At 40.5% G+C, this 22,634-nt stretch overlaps 1 protein-coding gene across 3 annotated transcripts in view; it reads left to right on the top strand.

Annotated features, from left to right (window-relative positions):
- Window positions 1–2,372: 2,372 nt before the first annotated feature.
- Window positions 2,373–22,634, top strand: part of LOC132973693 (sarcoplasmic/endoplasmic reticulum calcium ATPase 2-like) — a 39,081-nt gene continuing 18,819 nt past the window's right edge. For all 3 annotated transcript variants that reach the window (XR_009673060.1, XM_061037227.1, XM_061037226.1), the window contains exons 1-5: window positions 2,373–2,965; window positions 4,706–4,723; window positions 4,810–4,892; window positions 7,906–8,010; window positions 17,780–17,918. Coding sequence is in view for 2 of the 3 variants with exons in the window: in XM_061037227.1 (XP_060893210.1) it covers window positions 2,848–2,965; window positions 4,706–4,723; window positions 4,810–4,892; window positions 7,906–8,010; window positions 17,780–17,918 (463 nt within the window). In the remaining variant the exon portion in view is untranslated. The remainder of the gene's footprint in view (window positions 2,966–4,705; window positions 4,724–4,809; window positions 4,893–7,905; window positions 8,011–17,779; window positions 17,919–22,634) is intronic.

Below are 22,634 nucleotides of genomic sequence, written 5' to 3'. Positions count from 1 at the left end.
GTTGTTTTGAGAGCGTGTTTGAAATTAAGACTGTCTCTCTTTTTTTTATGCCGACAAGACAGCGGATAGAGTCAGAAATTTGGGAAAAGAGAGAGAGAGAGGGGAAAATGAAGCCACAGGTCGGACATGAACCCTCCATACATGTGGCATGCACACTAATCACTAGGCCTCCGGTGCCCCCATGAAGATCTGTTCTAAGTGTCCCAAATGATTAGACATGGTTTGATATATTGGGACGGTTTTTATCAGGTAATTTAGGACGTTAAATAAGCCGTGTGACACTAATGTTTTCATAGAACCTGACTGATTAAAAGAGGAGCCTAAAGTCTTTATCATCACAGAGATTCAGACTAGAGCTAAAGTGGAAGTAGATTTAATTCAGAGAATCATGGACAGATTTTTGTTCTGAGCTAATCCCCCAAACTCTCTGTAAAAGTAGAGCTGATAATTTGTGGTAAGTGGAAGTGGACTTGAGCAGAGGTGTAGTGCAGCATATACACAGGAATACAAACTATACCCTCTTGTTGTTCAGTCTCCATAGGGTATGTCCTCTTCTAAATCCCCTCTCAGTCACTATATTCAGTAGTAAGCTGCAATTAGTTTTCCCGAGGACGGTAAAGGGACCATGTAGTAGTCTCAGCCTGTCGTCTGTTTGCCAGTTAAATTATAAAACCTGCTCTTCTGTTGTGGTTTTTGTTCATTTCATAACAATCCTGACTCGCTTAAATCAAGCAGCGGAAGTTGAGTGTTGACATGTAAATACGAGCCACCCTCTTTAAAGTGGATTAAATATGCAGGAGGAGTCTTACATGTCACTGTTTATAACAGAGGGCGGTTATCCTCTGCTGGACCAGACACTATAGAAATTTTTTTGGGACAAATTAAAAGTATACCCACTTCTTCAGGCCCCAATACCCCACTGGACTTGAGCATTTATTTTCTTGTCTTCTGACTCCTCAAAGCTCTTTTACACCGCAGGTCACACCTACATGTGTATGAATGGATGAGTTAATACTGACGGACTCTTTACTCAGCGGCCTCTACCATCAGTGTGTGAATGTGTATGAATGGATGAGTTAATACTGATGGAGTCTTTACTCAGCAGCCTCTACCATCAGTGTGTGAATGTGTATGAATGGATGAGTTAATACTGACGGACTCTTTACACAGCAGCCTCTACCATCAGTGTGTGAATGTGTATGAATGGATGAGTTAATACTGATGGACTCTTTACACAGCAGCCTCTACCATCAGTGTGTGAATGTGTATGAATGGATGAGTTAATACTGACGGACTCTTTACACAGCAGCCTCTACCATCAGTGTGTGAATGTGTATGAATGGATGAGTTAATACTGATGGACTCTTTACACAGCAGCCTCTACCATCAGTGTGTGAATGTGTATGAATGGATGCGTTAATACTGATGGACTCTTTACTCAGCAGCCTCTACCATCAGTGTGTGAATGTGTATGAATGGATGAGTTAATACTGATTGACTCTTTACTCAGCAGCCTCTACCATCAGTGTGTGAATGTGTATGAATGGATGAGTTAATACTGATGGACTCTTTACTCAGCAGCCTCTACCATCAGTGTGTGAATGTGTAGGTGTGACCTGCGGTGTAAAAGAGCGTTGAGTAGTCAGAAGACTAGAAAATAAATATACAAGCTGAAGTCCATTCACCATTATCAAACGAGTCACTGATAAATAAGTTTGTGTCAATTACAATAAAAGGTTGAACCTTTAAAAAATATGATAGTTAATTTCTTCACAGCAAGAAAGTAGACACCTGGAGGAATTCAGACATATATCACATGTTGATTTATGTTTCATATTTCATGAAAAGAAAACCATCACAATGAAGAATTTCAAAATAAAGTCCAAATTTACTTGAATTATACGGAGCACCAAGTGCGCACAAAATATTTTATTTGACTTTTTGGGACTTGAGGGGCTCCGTAGAATTCACCCTACAGGCCTATTAGATATTTTCCATAAAGTTTCTCATTATTTTAGATATTTGGTCAGTGTATTAAAGAGATACTCCGTGTTTTTACACTCAATCGTGATAATAACTTGAATATCTTTGTGGTTGTGTGTTAGGGTCTTATTTCACCCACTGTTAAAAAAAAAGTGCAGTGTCACCATCTACGTTACAGTCGACATGGCAGGCGACACAAAACCACTGAAATGAATGCAAATGAGCCCGAGCCCCGTGGTTTACATAGAAACAGAGAGCTCCGGGTTTGAATGGAGATGTTGAGCTATTTCCTGGTTGCTTCCTGTGTGTGCGTTTCTCTCTCTCTCTCTCTCTCTCTCTCTCTCTCTCTCGCTGGTTTGAACGTAGCTGACACTGTTCGTCCAATGATATGAGTCCACATGCAGCGCAGAGAAGAGGGGCAGCAGTGAGGCAGTAAAAAGCAGACTGTCAGCACCGTGCCCACCCACACGGAGAGAGAGAGAGAGCTGCGCCACGGTGAGCCACGGCACGACGGCACGGAACGACTGAACACCGGACCGGGTGAATGCAGGCGACAGCGCAGGACAGTGCTGCAGACACTCTTCCACCATTTTCGGAGAATACAGGACGCTCAGACTAGTTCTCCTCCACACAGGGGAAAGGGGACTAATCCCACCGCAACACCTTGGACCGTGGGGTTCTCGTCACACCGCGGTGGTCAGTGGCTGTCCGTAGACTACCCGGGTGTGTTTAATGCTCAGCTCTCAGTGGGACAGAACTCCTCATTCTGAAAGTACTGACACAGTTACAGAGTCCTGAAGGTAAGGAGGCTGCCGTAGTGTTCAGAGTACAGCTGTGCGTGAAGGAGCTGTGCGTCGGTACAACATGGAGAACGCTCACACCAAGAGTGTGGAAGAAGTTTACACTCATTTCTGCGTCAACGAGATCACCGGACTCTCCCTGGACGAGGTGAAGCGTCAGAAGGACAAATGGGGCCTAAACGGTAGGAACACTGACTTCATGTGTGAAACTCTGTTAACGGGAGGCATGGTAACGTGTGCAGCATGTCAGTGTTTCAGGATGTGGGCTAAAAGTCAGCAACATCTCCGGCCGGCCGCTGTTACCTGGTGTTAACCAGCTGTTACCCGGTGTTAACACCCTGTTACCCGGTGTTAACCCCCTGTTACCCGGTGTTACCCCGGTGTTAACCCGCTGTTACCCGGTGTTAACCCGCTGTTACCCGGTGTGAACCCCTTGCTACCCGGTGTTCACCCGCTGTTACCCGGTGTTAACCCCCTGTTACCCGCTGTTAACCCGCTGTTACCCGCTGTTAACCCCCTGTTACCCGGTGTTAACCCCCTGTTACCAGGTGTTACCCAGCTGTTACCCGCTGTTACCTGGTGTTAACCCGCTGTTACCCGCTGTTAACCCCCTGTTACCCGGTGTTAACCCACTGTTACCAGGTGTTACCCAGCTGTTACCCGGTGTTAACCCCCTGTTACCAGGTGTTACCCAGCTGTTACCCGGTGTTAACCCCCTGTTACCCGCTGTTAACCCGCTGTTACCCGCTGTTAACCCGCTGTTACCCGCTGTTACCCGCCGTTAACCCGCTGTTACCTGCTGTTACCCGCTGTTAACCCGATGTTACCCGGTGTTAACCCGATGTTACCTGCTGTTACCCGCTGTTACCCGCTGTTAACCCGCTGTTACCTGCTGTTACCCGCTGTTAACCCGATGTTACCCGGTGTTAACCCGATGTTACCCGCTGTTACCCGCTGTTAACCCGCTGTTACCCGCTGTCACCCGGTGTTACCCGCTGTCACCCGGTGTTAACCCGGTGTTACCCGGTGTAAACCCGCTGTTACCCGCTGTTTCCAGGTGACACTGTTTGCTTTGTAAACACTGAAACCTCATGACAACACCGGGGCCTCATAGGGCTGCTCAATTCACGCTGAAATCATGACCACCATTATATTTGATATCACGATTATTAAACACGATTTACTAATTTACAACATCTGCATCAGCTGACGTTGTTGAGGCAGTGGTGATATGAGGACAAACACTTTGAAAGATTTACCACACATGATAATAAAAACCAACACGGTGTGCAGCACAGTAACAGTTCAATCTCGATCATCTTTGTCCTCAGGGCTGTGAGAAGACAAAACATTTTTTTTTTTTAAATGTGAAACTCTGTTAATTTCCCCGCCCTACTTATCTTGGTGATATGGCGTCAGTGTTGCGCACGTGCCTGCAGGTATCTGTCAGTCTGCAGTAATGTAATCCTTCACAGTGAATCTCCTCTGACCTCAACAGCTGTTTGATATTAATATCACCTGAGAGGTCACGGAGGGGTCGCCTCGCGCCCTGTTAACACCTGAACCGCTGCGTTGATCCTCCTGTTTCCTGTTGGGGGAAACACGAGGACTCAGGGATCTGTATAGATAGGATCCTATCTGTAGTATGAAAAAGGGCCTCACCGTGGTTATGTATAAATACTCTGTGTGAGTGGTAATTACTAAATTCTCTCGCCCTCTTGTTCAGGATGTATGTTTAATGTAATCTGGATCATGTGGGCAGTTTTTTAGATCTCGCCCCCTCTCTCATAGTCGGCTGTAAATCCCCTCGGAGCACACACTGACCTCTGATTGTTTCAGGAATCAGAACCCTAACGCCTCACTAACTCTCCTTTTGTCTCCCTCCTCCGACGCTGCACCGACTCCCTCGTCTCTGCACGCAGAGCTACCAGCAGAAGAAGGTAACAACACTTACCTGCATCCCTACAGCATTTAGTGACATGTTTCTGTGATGCTTCATATTTAAACCAACTCTTCCTTTCTTCAGGGAAGTCTTTGTGGGAACTGGTCCTGGAACAGTTTGAAGATTTGCTTGTTCGGATTCTCCTGCTGGCTGCGTGTATATCTTTTGTAAGTTTACCTGATGACTCATTTCCTCTATCATCTCAGTCTTAAACTCTTGTGCTTCTTGTCTCTTAACTCTTTAAGCTCTCCATTCAGAGTGGGATCATCCTGAGAGGTTCAGGGACTGTGGGACAAGTCGCTACATCCTACAGTTAGCTTTGCATTTCCAACTAAAAATGGCCGACAATGCAAAGTGCTAAAGGGGTTCATGATTGGAGAGCTGTGTGGAGAGCAGACAGTTTATGAGGTGTGCATGGTGCTGAAGTGTGAACGTCTTCAGTCTGCATAACCCCTCTGAGGTTACCCTTTCGTGTTAGCGAGCTGAACAGCTGAGCGGGCTCATGAGCCATCTGAGGAATGGTGACAACAGCAGTAGTAGCATCGAGTTGCTATCAACATGTTGCCAAGTAAGACATCTGAGGCGTGGAGCTTTGCCGCTGTGTAAGGACTTATCCTGCTCTCCCCTGGGGAGTCTCTGACCAGATAAATGATTCATAGTCAGCCGGCGTTATGAACCAGTACCATGAGCGCCCCGCTGAGCGTCACAGCTTCACCAGGGGAACGATTCCACATCGAGTTAGCACTTCATTATTTATTTATTTGAGTTCTTTTTGTCTGTTATTTGATAGGGCAGTGGATAGAGTCAGACATTGAGAGAGAGAGTGGGGGATGACATGCAGGAAAGAGGTCGCAGGTCGGACTTGAACCCGGGCCGCCTGCTTGAAGCACAAAGCCTCGGTACATGGAGTGTGACCTAACCGCTAGGCCATTTACCCCCATGTGTTAGCACTTTAAATTAATAATGCTAGGCATGTCATTTGAGCGACTTCACTTTGTTCACGTTTGAATTCACAGATGGCTGGTGAACATTTGGATAAGTGAGCCCCCCCCCCGTGTGTGTGTGTGTGTGTGTGTGTGTGTGTGTGTGTGTGTGTGTGTGTGTGTGTGTGTGTGTGTGTGTGTGTGTGTGTGTGTGTGTGTGTGTGTGTGTGTGTGTGTGTGTGTGTGTGTGTGTGTGTGTGTGTGTGTGTGTGTGTGTGTGTGTGTGTGTGTGTGTGTGTGTGTGTGTGTGTGTGTGTGTGTGTGTGTGTGTGTGTGTGTGTGTGTGTGTGTGTGTGTGTGTGTGTGTGTGTGTGTGTGTGTGTGTGTGTGTGTGTGTGTGTGTGTGTGTGTGTGTGTGTGTGTGTGTGTGTGTGTGTGTGTGTGTGTGTGTGTGTGTGTGTGTGTGTGTGTGTGTGTGTGTGTGTGTGTGTGTGTGTGTGTATAGCGTGCATCTAGCGTGCAGTGTCCCGTCAGGTGATACAGAGGTGTCAGTGGCTGCTGTCTGACAGCCGAGCAGAGCACCACTCAAGACCAAATTTGGGCTCTGGCCCCTCGGTGGGAGGGCTCTCAACGGACAAACACAGATGCCCACCTGAACGTAAAATAAAGAGTACCGCCTGAGTCACACGTCTGAAGTTTATTCAGCTCATTAAAGTCAGTCAGGTTCTCATAAATAAATCTCTAAACTTGAGTTCTACTGCCATGATTTAGATATTTCTGGTCTGTTCTGTTTTTTCCTGAGATGAAGGGCTGCAGGTTTGTCTCCCTGAATGTTGATAGATCATGTTTATTAGAGCTTAAAGTGAAACCAGCTTTACCAGCTCCTCATCAAGCTGACTCCTGAGTCACATGCTGCTTTTTTTTATCCTAGAATAAATATTTATTTAAGTTTTGAACTGTGACATAACGAATCATTCACAGCACATCGTTGGGCTCTACTTTAACTGACTGAGATGCAGTCTTAGTTTAGAAATTTAGAAAAGGGCTATATAAATCTAATTTATTATTATTATTATTAGTTTGTATGTAGGCCCTGACTGATACTGTATTTGTGGGCCGATACCGGCACTGATAGATTTATAACGACGACAAGATGGTCACTCAGCTGGAAAGTAACTGAGCATGTACGTGCATCACCGCTCGATACTCTGGAGAGTGATGAAGTTTGTTGTAATCCATATAGCACCCTCTGCTGGTGAAAGAGAACTGCTAGTTTAATACAATGAAACTCAAATTAAATGGTTTTTTAATAAATCGAGTCATATCAGCGCATATCTGCAGTTAAATTAGCCGATACCGATAGTCACTGGAAATGCTAATATCGGCCGATTATCGGCTCTATTTGTATGTATATTCATTTTTTGCATCGTTGAAGGTTAAGGACTGTAACAGCAGAGTTCTGAAGTGAAGCCTCTGTAAAGATATTTAAGTTATTATGTCTTTGTCTTCTGCCACAGCAACACTCTTCAGACTTCTTCATTCGCTAAAATGCCGTTACTAAGCTCAGCCGTCATCACGTCTTCTTACATTCATGTTAACTCTGCTACAGTGTACTATCGATGTCCCAGTTTGTGAGGTCACATTGTGTTTCAGCGTTGCAGGAGCACGGCACAGCAGGAGCTCCACATACACACACAGTCAGACATGCACACACACAGCGCTGCGCTCCCCCGCTGTCTCAGCTGATCCTGTCTCACTCCTGTAACGCCTCTGTTTCTACCTCTGACGACGGTACAGAGGGGGGGAGGGGGGGGTCACTTCGTCCTTCAGATTGAAGATCATTGAAGATTATTACCTGATGGGACGTTAACTAATCGCTGGTGACACTCAGGCTCATTTTGGGGCAATTTAAGTGGAACATTTCTAAAGATATCTTAGAGGATCAGCTGTGTCTTCATGAGTGTCTCCATGCAGGACGTGGAGATGATCTCCAAACACAAATGTTCACATGTTCCCTGTGCATTCAAATAAAGAAGTACAAATGTCTGTAGAAACAGCAGCAGCTTTTCCTCAGCACATGAAGTTTTATGTAAGAAATGTGTGGGATGATCCTCCTCAGCTGTTTAGTGTTTGATGTCGAGCTTCTAGAAACTGACGGGCACATTATTTCTGCTGCACTAAAAGCTCTCTCTCTCTCTCTCTCTCTCTCTGTCTGAAACGTCTTTGATAATGAAGCCAAGTTTTGTTCTGGTTTCAGGTCCTGGCCTGGTTTGAGGAGGGAGAAGAAACCATCACGGCCTTCGTGGAGCCTTTTGTCATCTTACTCATTCTTATAGCCAACGCCATCGTTGGTGTTTGGCAGGTGAGAGACTCTCAGACCCTCTTTTTCAGTTATTGAATTAGCATAAAACAAACATCTCATCCGTCGTCCTGAAGGCAGGAACGAAAAAAAAACATGCTACCATTTTACAATAAGAGGACGGTCTACAGAACAGCACACTGAAGATCTCAAGGACAGTTTTACAAACACACTGGACACTTTAGTCATATAAGAAATAACAGACACACTGGACACTTTAGTCATACAAGAAATAACAGACACACTGGACACTTTAGTAGCATAAGAAATAACAGACACACTGGACACTTTAGTAGCATAAGAAATAACAGACACACTGGACACTTTAGTAGCATAAGAAATAACAGACACACTGGACACTTTAGTAGCATAAGAAATAACAGACACACTGGACACTTTAGTCATATAAGAAATAACAGACACACTGGACACTTTAGTCATATAAGAAATAACAGACACACTGGACACTTTAGTAGCATAAGAAATAACAGACACACTGGACACTTTAGTAGCATAAGAAATAACAGACACACTGGACACTTTAGTCATATAAGAAATAACAGACACACTGGACACTTTAGTCATACAAGAAATAACAGACACACTGGACACTTTAGTAGCATAAGAAATAACAGACACACTGGACACTTTAGTAGCATAAGAAATAACAGACACACTGGACACTTTAGTAGCATAAGAAATAACAGACACACTGGACACTTTAGTAGCATAAGAAATAACAGACACACTGGACACTTTAGTCATACAAGAAATAACAGACACACTGGACACTTTAGTAGCATAAGAAATAACAGACACACTGGACACTTTAGTCAAATAAGAAATAACAGACACACTGGACACTTTAGTCACAAGAAATAACAGACACACTGGACATTTTAGTCATATAAGAAATAACAGACACACTGGACACTTTAGTCAAATAAGAAATAACAGACACACTGGACACTTTAGTCAAATAAGAAATAACAGAAACACTGGACACTTTAGTCATACAAGAAATAACAGACACACTGGACACTTTAGTCATACAAGAAATAACAGACACACTGGACACTTTAGTCATACAAGAAATAACAGACACACTGGACACTTTAGTAGCATAAGAAATAACAGACACACTGGACACTTTAGTAACATAAGAAATAACAGACACACTGGACACTTTAGTCAAATAAGAAATAACAGACACACTGGACACTTTAGTCAAATAAGAAATAACAGACACACTGGACACTTTAGTCAAATAAGAAATAACAGACACACTGGACACTTTAGTCAAATAAGAAATAACAGACACACTGGACACTTTAGTAGCATAAGAAATAACAGACACACTGGACACTTTAGTCAAATAAGAAATAACAGACACACTGGACACTTTAGTCATAAGAAATAACAGACACACTGGACACTTTAGTCATAAGAAATAACAGTCACACTGGACACTTTAGTCACATAAGAAATAACAGACACACTGGACACTTTAGTAACATAAGAAATAACAGACACACTGGACACTTTAGTCATATAAGAAATAACAGACACACTGGACACTTTAGTAACATAAGAAATAACAGACACACTGGACACTTTAGTCATAAGAAATAACAGACACACTGGACACTTTAGTAACATAAGAAATAACAGACACACTGGACACTTTAGTCATATAAAAAATAACAGACACACTGGACACTTTAGTCATATAAGAAATAACAGACACACTGGACACTTTAGTAACATAAGAAATAACAGACACACTGGACACTTTAGTAACATAAGAAATAACAGACACGCTGGACACTTTAGTCATATAAGAAATAACAGACACACTGGACACTTTAGTAACATAAGAAATAACAGACACACTGGACACTTTAGTAACATAAGAAATAACAGACACGCTGGACACTTTAGTCATATAAGAAATAACAGACACACTGGACATTTTAGTCACATAAGAAATAACAGACACACTGGACATTTTAGTCATATAAGAAATAACAGACACACTGGACACTTTAGTCACATAAGAAATAACAGACACACTGGACACTTTAGTCACAAGAAATAACAGACACACTGGACACTTTAGTCACATAAGAAATAACAGACACACTGGACATTTTAGTCACATAAGAAATAACAGACACACTGGACACTTTAGTCATATAAGAAATAACAGACACACTGGACACTTTAGTCATATAAGAAATAACAGACACACTGGACATTTTAGTCATATAAGAAATAACAGACACACTGGACACTTTAGTCACATAAGAAATAACAGACACACTGGACATTTTAGTCAAATAAGAAATAACAGACACACTGGACACTTTAGTCACATAAGAAATAACAGACACACTGGACACTTAAGTCACATAAGAAATAACAGACACACTGGACATTTTAGTCAAATAAGAAATAACAGACACACTGGACATTTTAGTCAAATAAGAAATAACAGACACACTGGACACTTTAGTCACATAAGAAATAACAGACACACTGGACACTTTAGTCAAATAAGAAATAACAGACACACTGGACACTTTAGTCATACAAGAAATAACAGACACACTGGACACTTTAGTCATACAAGAAATAACAGACACACTGGACACTTTAGTAGCATAAGAAATAACAGACACACTGGACACTTTAGTCAAATAAGAAATAACAGACACACTGGACACTTTAGTCAAATAAGAAATAACAGACACACTGGACACTTTAGTCAAATAAGAAATAACAGACACACTGGACATTTTAGTCAAATAAAAAATAACAGACACACTGGACACTTTAGTCAAATAAGAAATAACAGACACACTGGACACTTTAGTCATATAAGAAATAACAGACACACTGGACACTTTAGTCACAAGAAATAACAGACACACTGGACATTTTAGTCATATAAGAAATAACAGACACACTGGACATTTTAGTCATATAAGAAATAACAGACACACTGGACACTTTAGTCACAAGAAATAACAGACACACTGGACACTTTAGTCACATAAGAAATAACAGACACACTGGACATTTTAGTCACATAAGAAATAACAGACACACTGGACACTTTAGTCATATAAGAAATAACAGACACACTGGACACTTTAGTCATAAGAAATAACAGACACACTGGACACTTAAGTCACATAAGAAATAACAGACACACTGGACATTTTAGTCAAATAAGAAATAACAGACACACTGGACATTTTAGTCAAATAAGAAATAACAGACACACTGGACATTTAAGTCAAATAAGAAATAACAGACACACTGGACATTTAAGTCAAATAAGAAATAACAGACACACTGGACACTTTAGTCATAAGAAATAACAGACACACTGGACACTTTAGTCATAAGAAATAACAGACACACTGGACACTTTAGTCACATAAGAAATAACAGACACACTGGACACTTTAGTCATAAGAAATAACAGTCACACTGGACACTTTAGTAACATAAGAAATAACAGACACACTGGACACTTTAGTAACATAAGAAATAACAGACACACTGGACACTTTAGTCATATAAGAAATAACAGACACACTGGACACTTTAGTAACATAAGAAATAACAGACACACTGGACACTTTAGTCATATAAAAAATAACAGACACACTGGACACTTTAGTAACATAAGAAATAACAGACACACTGGACACTTTAGTCATAAGAAATAACAGACACACTGGACACTTTAGTAACATAAGAAATAACAGACACACTGGACATTTTAGTCAAATAAGAAATAACAGACACACTGGACACTTTAGTCATAAGAAATAACAGACACACTGGACACTTTAGTCACATAAGAAATAACAGACACACTGGACACTTTAGTAACATAAGAAATAACAGACACACTGGACACTTTAGTCATATAAGAAATAACAGACACACTGGACACTTTAGTAACATAAGAAATAACAGACACACTGGACACTTTAGTAACATAAGAAATAACAGACACACTGGACACTTTAGTCATATAAAAAATAACAGACACACTGGACACTTTAGTAACATAAGAAATAACAGACACACTGGACATTTTAGTCACATAAGAAATAACAGACACACTGGACACTTTAGTCATATAAGAAATAACAGACACACTGGACATTTTAGTCACATAAGAAATAACAGACACACTGGACATTTTAGTCATATAAGAAATAACAGACACACTGGACACTTTAGTCATATAAGAAATAACAGACACACTGGACACTTTAGTCATATAAGAAATAACAGACACACTGGACACTTTAGTCATATAAGAAATAACAGACACACTGGACACTTTAGTCATATAAGAAATAACAGACACACTGGACACTTTAGTCATATAAGAAATAACAGACACACTGGACATTTTAGTCACATAAGAAATAACAGACACACTGGACATTTTAGTCATATAAGAAATAACAGACACGCTGGACACTTTAGTCACATAAGAAATAACAGACACACTGGACACTTTAGTCACAAGAAATAACAGACACACTGGACACTTTAGTCACATAAGAAATAACAGACACACTGGACATTTTAGTCACATAAGAAATAACAGACACACTGGACACTTTAGTCATATAAGAAATAACAGACACACTGGACACTTTAGTCATATAAGAAATAACAGACACACTGGACACTTTAGTAACATAAGAAATAACAGACACACTGGACACTTTAGTCATATAAGAAATAACAGACACACTGGACATTTTAGTCAAATAAGAAATAACAGACACACTGGACACTTTAGTCACATAAGAAATAACAGACACACTGGACACTTTAGTCACATAAGAAATAACAGACACACTGGACACTTTAGTCATACAAGAAATAACAGACACACTGGACACTTAAGTCACATAAGAAATAACAGACACACTGGACATTTTAGTCAAATAAGAAATAACAGACACACTGGACACTTTAGTCATACAAGAAATAACAGACACACTGGACACTTAAGTCACATAAGAAATAACAGACACACTGGACATTTTAGTCAAATAAGAAATAACAGACACACTGGACACTTTAGTCACATAAGAAATAACAGACACACTGGACACTTTAGTCACATAAGAAATAACAGACACACTGGACACTTTAGTCACATAAGAAATAACAGACACACTGGACATTTTAGTCAAATAAGAAATAACAAACACACTGGACATTTAAGTCAAATAAGAAATAACAGACACACTGGACACTTTAGTCATAAGAAATAACAGACACACTGGACACTTTAGTCATATAAGAAATAACAGACACACTGGACATTTTAGTCAAATAAGAAATAACAGACACACTGGACACTTTAGTCACATAAGAAATAACAGACACACTGGACACTTTAGTCACATAAGAAATAACAGACACACTGGACACTTTAGTCACATAAGAAATAACAGACACACTGGACATTTTAGTCAAATAAGAAATAACAGACACACTGGACATTTAAGTCAAATAAGAAATAACAGACACACTGGACACTTTAGTCATAAGAAATAACAGACACACTGGACACTTTAGTCATAAGAAATAACAGTCACACTGGACACTTTAGTAACATAAGAAATAACAGACACACTGGACACTTTAGTCATATAAGAAATAACAGACACACTGGACACTTTAGTAACATAAGAAATAACAGACACACTGGACACTTTAGTAACATAAGAAATAACAGACACACTGGACACTTTAGTAACATAAGAAATAACAGACACACTGGACACTTTAGTCATAAGAAATAACAGACACACTGGACACTTTAGTAACATAAGAAATAACAGACACACTGGACATTTTAGTCAAATAAGAAATAACAGACACACTGGACACTTTAGTCATAAGAAATAACAGACACACTGGACACTTTAGTCACATAAGAAATAACAGACACACTGGACACTTTAGTAACATAAGAAATAACAGACACACTGGACACTTTAGTCATATAAGAAATAACAGACACACTGGACACTTTAGTAACATAAGAAATAACAGACACACTGGACACTTTAGTAACATAAGAAATAACAGACACACTGGACACTTTAGTCATATAAAAAATAACAGACACACTGGACACTTTAGTAACATAAGAAATAACAGACACACTGGACATTTTAGTCACATAAGAAATAACAGACACACTGGACACTTTAGTCATATAAGAAATAACAGACACACTGGACATTTTAGTCACATAAGAAATAACAGACACACTGGACATTTTAGTCATATAAGAAATAACAGACACACTGGACACTTTAGTCATATAAGAAATAACAGACACACTGGACACTTTAGTCATATAAGAAATAACAGACACACTGGACACTTTAGTCATATAAGAAATAACAGACACACTGGACACTTTAGTCATATAAGAAATAACAGACACACTGGACACTTTAGTCATATAAGAAATAACAGACACACTGGACATTTTAGTCACATAAGAAATAACAGACACGCTGGACATTTTAGTCATATAAGAAATAACAGACACGCTGGACACTTTAGTCACATAAGAAATAACAGACACACTGGACACTTTAGTCACAAGAAATAACAGACACACTGGACACTTTAGTCACATAAGAAATAACAGACACACTGGACATTTTAGTCACATAAGAAATAACAGACACACTGGACACTTTAGTCATATAAGAAATAACAGACACACTGGACACTTTAGTCATATAAGAAATAACAGACACACTGGACACTTTAGTAACATAAGAAATAACAGACACACTGGACACTTTAGTCATATAAGAAATAACAGACACACTGGACATTTTAGTCAAATAAGAAATAACAGACACACTGGACACTTTAGTCACATAAGAAATAACAGACACACTGGACACTTTAGTCACATAAGAAATAACAGACACACTGGACATTTTAGTCAAATAAGAAATAACAGACACACTGGACACTTTAGTCATACAAGAAATAACAGACACACTGGACACTTAAGTCACATAAGAAATAACAGACACACTGGACATTTTAGTCAAATAAGAAATAACAGACACACTGGACACTTTAGTCACATAAGAAATAACAGACACACTGGACACTTTAGTCACATAAGAAATAACAGACACACTGGACACTTTAGTCACATAAGAAATAACAGACACACTGGACATTTTAGTCAAATAAGAAATAACAAACACACTGGACATTTAAGTCAAATAAGAAATAACAGACACACTGGACACTTTAGTCATAAGAAATAACAGACACACTGGACACTTTAGTCATATAAGAAATAACAGACACACTGGACATTTTAGTCAAATAAGAAATAACAGACACACTGGACACTTTAGTCACATAAGAAATAACAGACACACTGGACACTTTAGTCACATAAGAAATAACAGACACACTGGACACTTTAGTCACATAAGAAATAACAGACACACTGGACATTTTAGTCAAATAAGAAATAACAGACACACTGGACATTTAAGTCAAATAAGAAATAACAGACACACTGGACACTTTAGTCATAAGAAATAACAGACACACTGGACACTTTAGTCATAAGAAATAACAGTCACACTGGACACTTTAGTAACATAAGAAATAACAGACACACTGGACACTTTAGTCATATAAGAAATAACAGACACACTGGACACTTTAGTAACATAAGAAATAACAGACACACTGGACACTTTAGTCATAAGAAATAACAGACACACTGGACACTTTAGTAACATAAGAAATAACAGACACACTGGACACTTTAGTAACATAAGAAATAACAGACACACTGGACACTTTAGTCATAAGAAATAACAGACACACTGGACACTTTAGTAACATAAGAAATAACAGACACACTGGACACTTTAGTAACATAAGAAATAACAGACACACTGGACACTTTAGTCATAAGAAATAACAGACACACTGGACACTTTAGTCATAAGAAATAACAGACACACTGGACACTTTAGTAACATAAGAAATAACAGACACACTGGACACTTTAGTCATAAGAAATAACAGACACACTGGACACTTTAGTCATAAGAAATAACAGTCACACTGGACACTTTAGTAACATAAGAAATAACAGACACACTGGACACTTTAGTCATATAAGAAATAACAGACACACTGGACACTTTAGTAACATAAGAAATAACAGACACACTGGACACTTTAGTCATAAGAAATAACAGACACACTGGACACTTTAGTAACATAAGAAATAACAGACACACTGGACACTTTAGTCATATAAAAAATAACAGACACACTGGACACTTTAGTCATATAAGAAATAACAGACACACTGGACACTTTAGTAACATAAGAAATAACAGACACACTGGACACTTTAGTCATAAGAAATAACAGACACACTGGACACTTTAGTAACATAAGAAATAACAGACACACTGGACATTTTAGTCACATAAGAAATAACAGACACACTGGACACTTTAGTCATATAAGAAATAACAGACACACTGGACACTTTAGTCATATAAGAAATAACAGACACACTGGACACTTTAGTCATATAAGAAATAACAGACACACTGGACACTTTAGTCATATAAGAAATAACAGACACACTGGACATTTTAGTCATATAAGAAATAACAGACACACTGGACACTTTAGTCACATAAGAAATAACAGACACACTGGACACTTTAGTCACAAGAAATAACAGACACACTGGACACTTTAGTCATATAAGAAATAACAGACACACTGGACACTTTAGTCATATAAGAAATAACAGACACACTGGACACTTTAGTAACATAAGAAATAACAGACACACTGGACACTTTAGTAGCATAAGAAATAACAGACACACTGGACACTTTAGTCACATAAGAAATAACAGACACACTGGACACTTTAGTCATAAGAAATAACAGACACACTAGACACTAAAAAGATGCAGGATGTGCCAGAATCCCCGGAAAACGGGCATGTAAAGGGGACGACAGATCCTATAAAGGATTAGTTTATATCCAATGATTGAGTTTCAGTAGTTGTCACGATGAAGGTGATTTGATCCAGGAATGTCTGCCTCTGAGAGACAACACTCTTAAAACTATTGTATTTACAATTTGACTCAGAAATCAATCGCAGAAACAAATTACATTTCTGTGAAACAGTTTGACGTATTTCCTGCTTTTCTGCATGAATTGCAGTTAGGTCTTTCAAACGATTTGATATTTTAATCCTGATTAATTACCACATTTAATCACATGTTTGAAGTCCCATTATTTCGCATTTAAAATAAAAATTGGCTTTTATTTTGAATGTTTGTCCTGTCTTAAGCTGAGAGTACCTTACTCGCTGTGTGCTTTTATTTTGAAATGCTATGGCAGCGTCTCAAAAGAGAGATGACCCCCTGAGGTTAACCTTACTGATGAACAGTGAGGATCAGGTGAAGGGTAAATATTTGGAAACATCAAGAGGCAGAAAATTAAATGATTAATTATCCAGTTTCATTACGAGTAACCTCTAAATGTCCTCCAAACCAAAGACTTGATAAATTAATCACCGCCTCAGAATATTCAAGAGGAAATGTTCTCACACAGTTCGCTCCGGCAGAGCGAGTGTTACTTCATCACTTTTGAACTGATTCTCTTTTTTTTTTTTCTCCTCTCAGGAACGAAACGCTGAAGATGCAATTGAAGCTCTCAAAGAGTATGAGCCTGAGATGGGGAAAGTTTACCGGCAGGACAGGAAGACGGTGCAGAGGATCAAGGCCAAAGACATCGTCCCCGGTGACATCGTGGAAGTTGCCGGTAGGTGTTATGTGGTTTTTTTGTTCTGGGATTAAACCTGTTAAACCATGTGAATAATTATTAGGTTGATGATTTTAGTCGTTGCTTCTGAATGCCACTTAGAGGTCAAAGGTCACAGAAATGTTTGCAGTGTAATGCCCCTGCAGCTTTTATGCAGAATTGAAATTACTCTGTGAGGCGTGCGAGCATCAGCTGTGGTCGAAGGTGTCCATTTTTCTGTCTGTATGTCTGTCCATCTGTTTCTCTTATTGTGTTATTCTTGGCTCTGACCAATGACCATCCAATCCTCACAAGTATAAAGTATTTTGTTCAGATCTCAGACTCACACACACACGAGCTGTTTCATGCCACACAAACCCTGACAGCCAGGGACACACACACAACAAGCTAACATGTTGGCAGGGTAGATGGTGCTCATGAGCAGAGGAGAAACACAGGACGTCTCCCTGCACCTCTGTTTCGACCTCTTAGGAGGAGGGCACAAGGGGGATCACTTTGTCCCCCCATTAAGCCTCGGCAACATTCAGATTGAAAGTGAAACATCACAGTGAGGTAAATATTGTGTCTTGAAACGGCGTTCTGTTCAGGGCTACTGTCACCATCCCAGACTCCTCCTCCTTCTCGCTGCTGGGTGGGCAGAGGCATACGACCTTGGGATGGTTCTGTTCTCTGTGCTGTGGTTCTCTCTGCTGTGGCCTCAGATGAAGCTCACTGTAGACAGATCAATGAGTCCAGTTGTAGTCATGGATCGTATTTAGCTCATGCTTCAATTCAATCCCCCCTCCCCCATCCCCTCCATCCCCATGTGCCGCTGCAGAGGTGACTCACCCTGCAAGAGTGATGTATTTTGAGAAGTTATTAACCCATTGTCTCAGAGGGCTGGGCACCATCACTATTTATACCCCTCTCTACTTTTTATTTCTACACACACATCGAGGTGGAGCAGCATGCTGCCGCCCCCACTGACACTCACCCTGAATCTCAAGTATCTGACCATCCGTCCATCCATCCATTGTTTAATCCATCCATCCGTCCAACCATCCATTGTTTAATCCATCCATCCTTGTTTAATCCATCCATCCATCCATCCATCCATTGTTTAATCCATCCATTGTTTAATCCATCCATCTGTCCATCATCCATTGTTCAATCCATCCATCCATTGTTCAGTCCATCCATCCATCCATTGTTTAATCCAGCCATCCATTGTTTAATCCATCCATTCATCCATTGTTTAATCCATCCATCCATCCATCCATCCATTGTTTAATCCATCCATCCATCCATCCATCCATCCATCCATCCATTGTTTAGTCCATCCATCCCTCCATCCATCCATTGTTTAATCAATCCATTGTTTAATCCATCCATCATCCATTGTTCAGTCCATCCATCCATCCATTGTTTAATCCATCCATCCATCCATTGTTTAATCCATCCATCCATCCATTGTTTAGTCCTTCCATCCATCCGTCCATTGTTTAATCCATCCATCCATTGTTTAATCCATCCATCCATCCATTGTTTAGTCCATCCATCCATCCATCCATCCATTGTATAATCCATCCGTTGTTCAATCCATCCATCCATTGTCTAGTCCATCCATCCATCCATTGTTTAATCCATCCATCCATCCATTGTTTAATCCATCCATCCATCCATCCATCCATTGTTTAATCCATCCATCCATCCATCATGTTTCCATCCATCATAATTCTAAATCTAAAAGTGACAAACAGTTCCGATCTTCAGGATATAAAGATTAAATTTCTGAGTGCTGCTGTCATAACCTAAAATATGTCTCAACGACTCTGCCACGGTCTCGACCAGAGACGGATGTGCTGAGGAATGTCGAGCTCCTTGAAACAGTAGCGTTATCTTGATACTCCGTTTAACCCTAAGCCACTGAAGTGATGCATAGTTTTTTCTGTGCATGGTGGCAGGTTTTATTTTTAGGTGTCATCATAGGCCACTGAGATTATGGAATGCTGTTATTTATAGAGGCAGTGACAGTCATGAAGATGACAGGTGTCTGGTCCCACCCGCTGCAAGCTCCTCCCTCCCTGCCTGCTCCAGGGAACGCTGCCTCTGTGGGGGGACACGGGACGAGTACATTAGGACTCCTGAGTAACCTTGACAAGGACAAATGGAGAAGGAGTGCAGAGGGAGGTTTCTGATCTTATACAGAACCCTGTACAATTAGCTCTGTGTGAACCAGAGTGTAGGACGCTGAATAATTTGGCTAAGGATCAAAGCAGAAACTTTTGCATATCAGAGCTTGTTATTTGAAAACTCCTGATGAAAGTAGCTGAGGGCTTTGCTGTCAGCATCTTCAGGCTTAATTTAAGAAAACGCAGCCCAGCAGGCAGCAGCAGGAAAATGATTCCTCCTGCAGTAAGAAGAAGCCCATCAGCTCAATTCACTCCCTAATATTCTCAAAACCTCTTTCACAATAGTTCCTGACGCCGGGCTCCTTTTTTATATAAATATTATTTTCCTGAAGCTTCAAAGTGACCCCTACCATGCAGAGGAGGAATGTGATGACGCAGATGCAGGCTGGTCCGACTGCTGAGCGGAGATCTAGAGGACACAGAGATGAGCCCTCTGTGGCTGCCTCAGCCGTGAGAGGAATAGCCTGCAGCCAATCACTGCTGCTCTCTGTCAGGCTGCTGCTGCTTTGATCACTGCCTCCTACTCATCGCTCGTCAGCAGCTCGCTCACTGGAATTTGTTTTAGTGAAATAACATCTTTAAGCATTGCTTTATATCAGTCTTTCATGTTTCAAACAGCTGGTGTCTGTTTTATTTCTTCTCTTCAGCTGTCGATGTTGGCATCATGCGACTCACTCCGAGCCGTGATAAGGCGTTTCTGGGACTGACAGATAACGATGTTTTAGGACATTAATTCCCTTTTTATGAATGTGGAGGTTGATTTTATATATTTTGAGCCTTAAATTAAATTAGCTTTTACTTTCTTTATGCTCCGATTGTAATCCCCGCCCCCCCTCGTGATCTAGCTGCACAAAAGATTCTCAGAGGATTCTTTCTTTAACGCCTAACGATGTCTGCTCGGCTACACGTGCTGCACACGAGGCTGAGACTTTTATAAACAATGGAGGCAGAGTTTGCTATCCTTGACAAAATACTTTACGATTTTTAAGACCCCAAAGAACTGTTTTTATGCATTGTATGTTGTGCAAACAGTTTGATTTCATGGTGCATATCAGAAAACACATTCCCCATTACAGACATATCTGTTAAAGGCCCGTATCAGCAGACCAATGTACGAGGGTCTACTCGTAAAAAGGAAACTAGCTCGGGCTAATCTACGCTCCTACATCCTAATAAATCTTCAGGACAGGACATTCAAATCAGTGATTGAATCCCAAAAACTCAGACTCTGAAAAGAATCCACACTTATAACCAGGCTTTCACTACTATCTAGATTTGCTCGATTCAAGCCCCCCCCCCATCCCCATGTCCGTAGCTGTAGCACTCGGTGGGATGGCTCTCGGCTGCCTGTGTGGAGTCTGGTAGTGACGGAGGCTCATGTGGGGCAGTGTAGGAGGGACCACCTCACATCTGCTCCTATTGTGCTGGACAGAGATGACCTTATAGGGAAGTGCTCTGAGGAGAACCGTCCCACACCACCATGCTCAATGCACAGTGACCCTACCCATCAGGGCCCTGCAACCCCCCACTAAGATTCCAGACACCATGGATAGAGTATGTGGCATTTAATGTGGTCTGGCAAGCATCCTTTGTCACGGAGGGACTGTCTTTGGCAAAGCTTCCAGAGATGTCAGCGAGGCCGAGAGAAACGGTCTCATCTCACCGACGGCCTTTAGAAATGCAGAAACCCCCTTAATTTGTTGGTTGGACTTTAAGAAGGGGTCGGAGGTTAAAGACACTAACTGTAGGAGTCAGCAGCAGCAGGAACAGAGATTGGTTAAAAGAAGGTGGTGTGAAGCATGCATGTGAGAATGTGTTCTGGTACATGAATCAAGAGCTGCAATCAAACTGTCCAAACGTCCAGCCTCAGGTCAGCACATTTTAACCCTGGATCCTACCAGACTGACTTCAAAAGTCCATATGGCAATATATCCTTACTATTTTTATTTACCAGTCAAACAGCATTTCATTTGAGTTTAACTGTATTTTACACTAGCAGCTCTCTTCCTGAATGTCACCAGCAGAGGGCGCTATACCGATTACAACGAGCATCATCACTCTCCAGAGTGTCGAGCACTGATGAACGTACATGCTCAGTTACTTTCCAGTTGAGTGACCATCTTATCTTCATTATAAATATTTTACGAAGTGTTTGATATCTGAGGGATCAACACAATCAATGTGTATATCTATCTGAAAGATATCGGCCGATATGTCAGTATCTGAATTTTTCTCTCCCGAATTTCGATATTGGTATCGGCCCCAAAAATCTCAAATCGGTCGGGCCTTACTCATGACATGAAGACACTCCTGTCTACTCAAACCTATACTCCTCACATCACATCATGCAATCTGTTGTTCTTTTTTCCTGTAAGACTCCTCAACATTAAGGAAATGTTTATTCTCTGTAACCTCAGTGAAAAATCTAAAAAGACACACACATCCCTCAGTGGGTGCTGGATCAAAAACATGAATAGGTATAAAGAAGCAGAAAAGATCCACACACTAAGGGTCTCCTGTTTTAAAGATTTATTAACGAGTGACG

The sequence above is a fragment of the Labrus mixtus genome, chromosome 5 (assembly GCF_963584025.1).
Source record: "Labrus mixtus chromosome 5, fLabMix1.1, whole genome shotgun sequence".
Lineage (NCBI taxonomy): Eukaryota > Metazoa > Chordata > Actinopteri > Labriformes > Labridae > Labrus > Labrus mixtus.
This window is presented reverse-complemented; position numbering and strand designations above follow the sequence as displayed.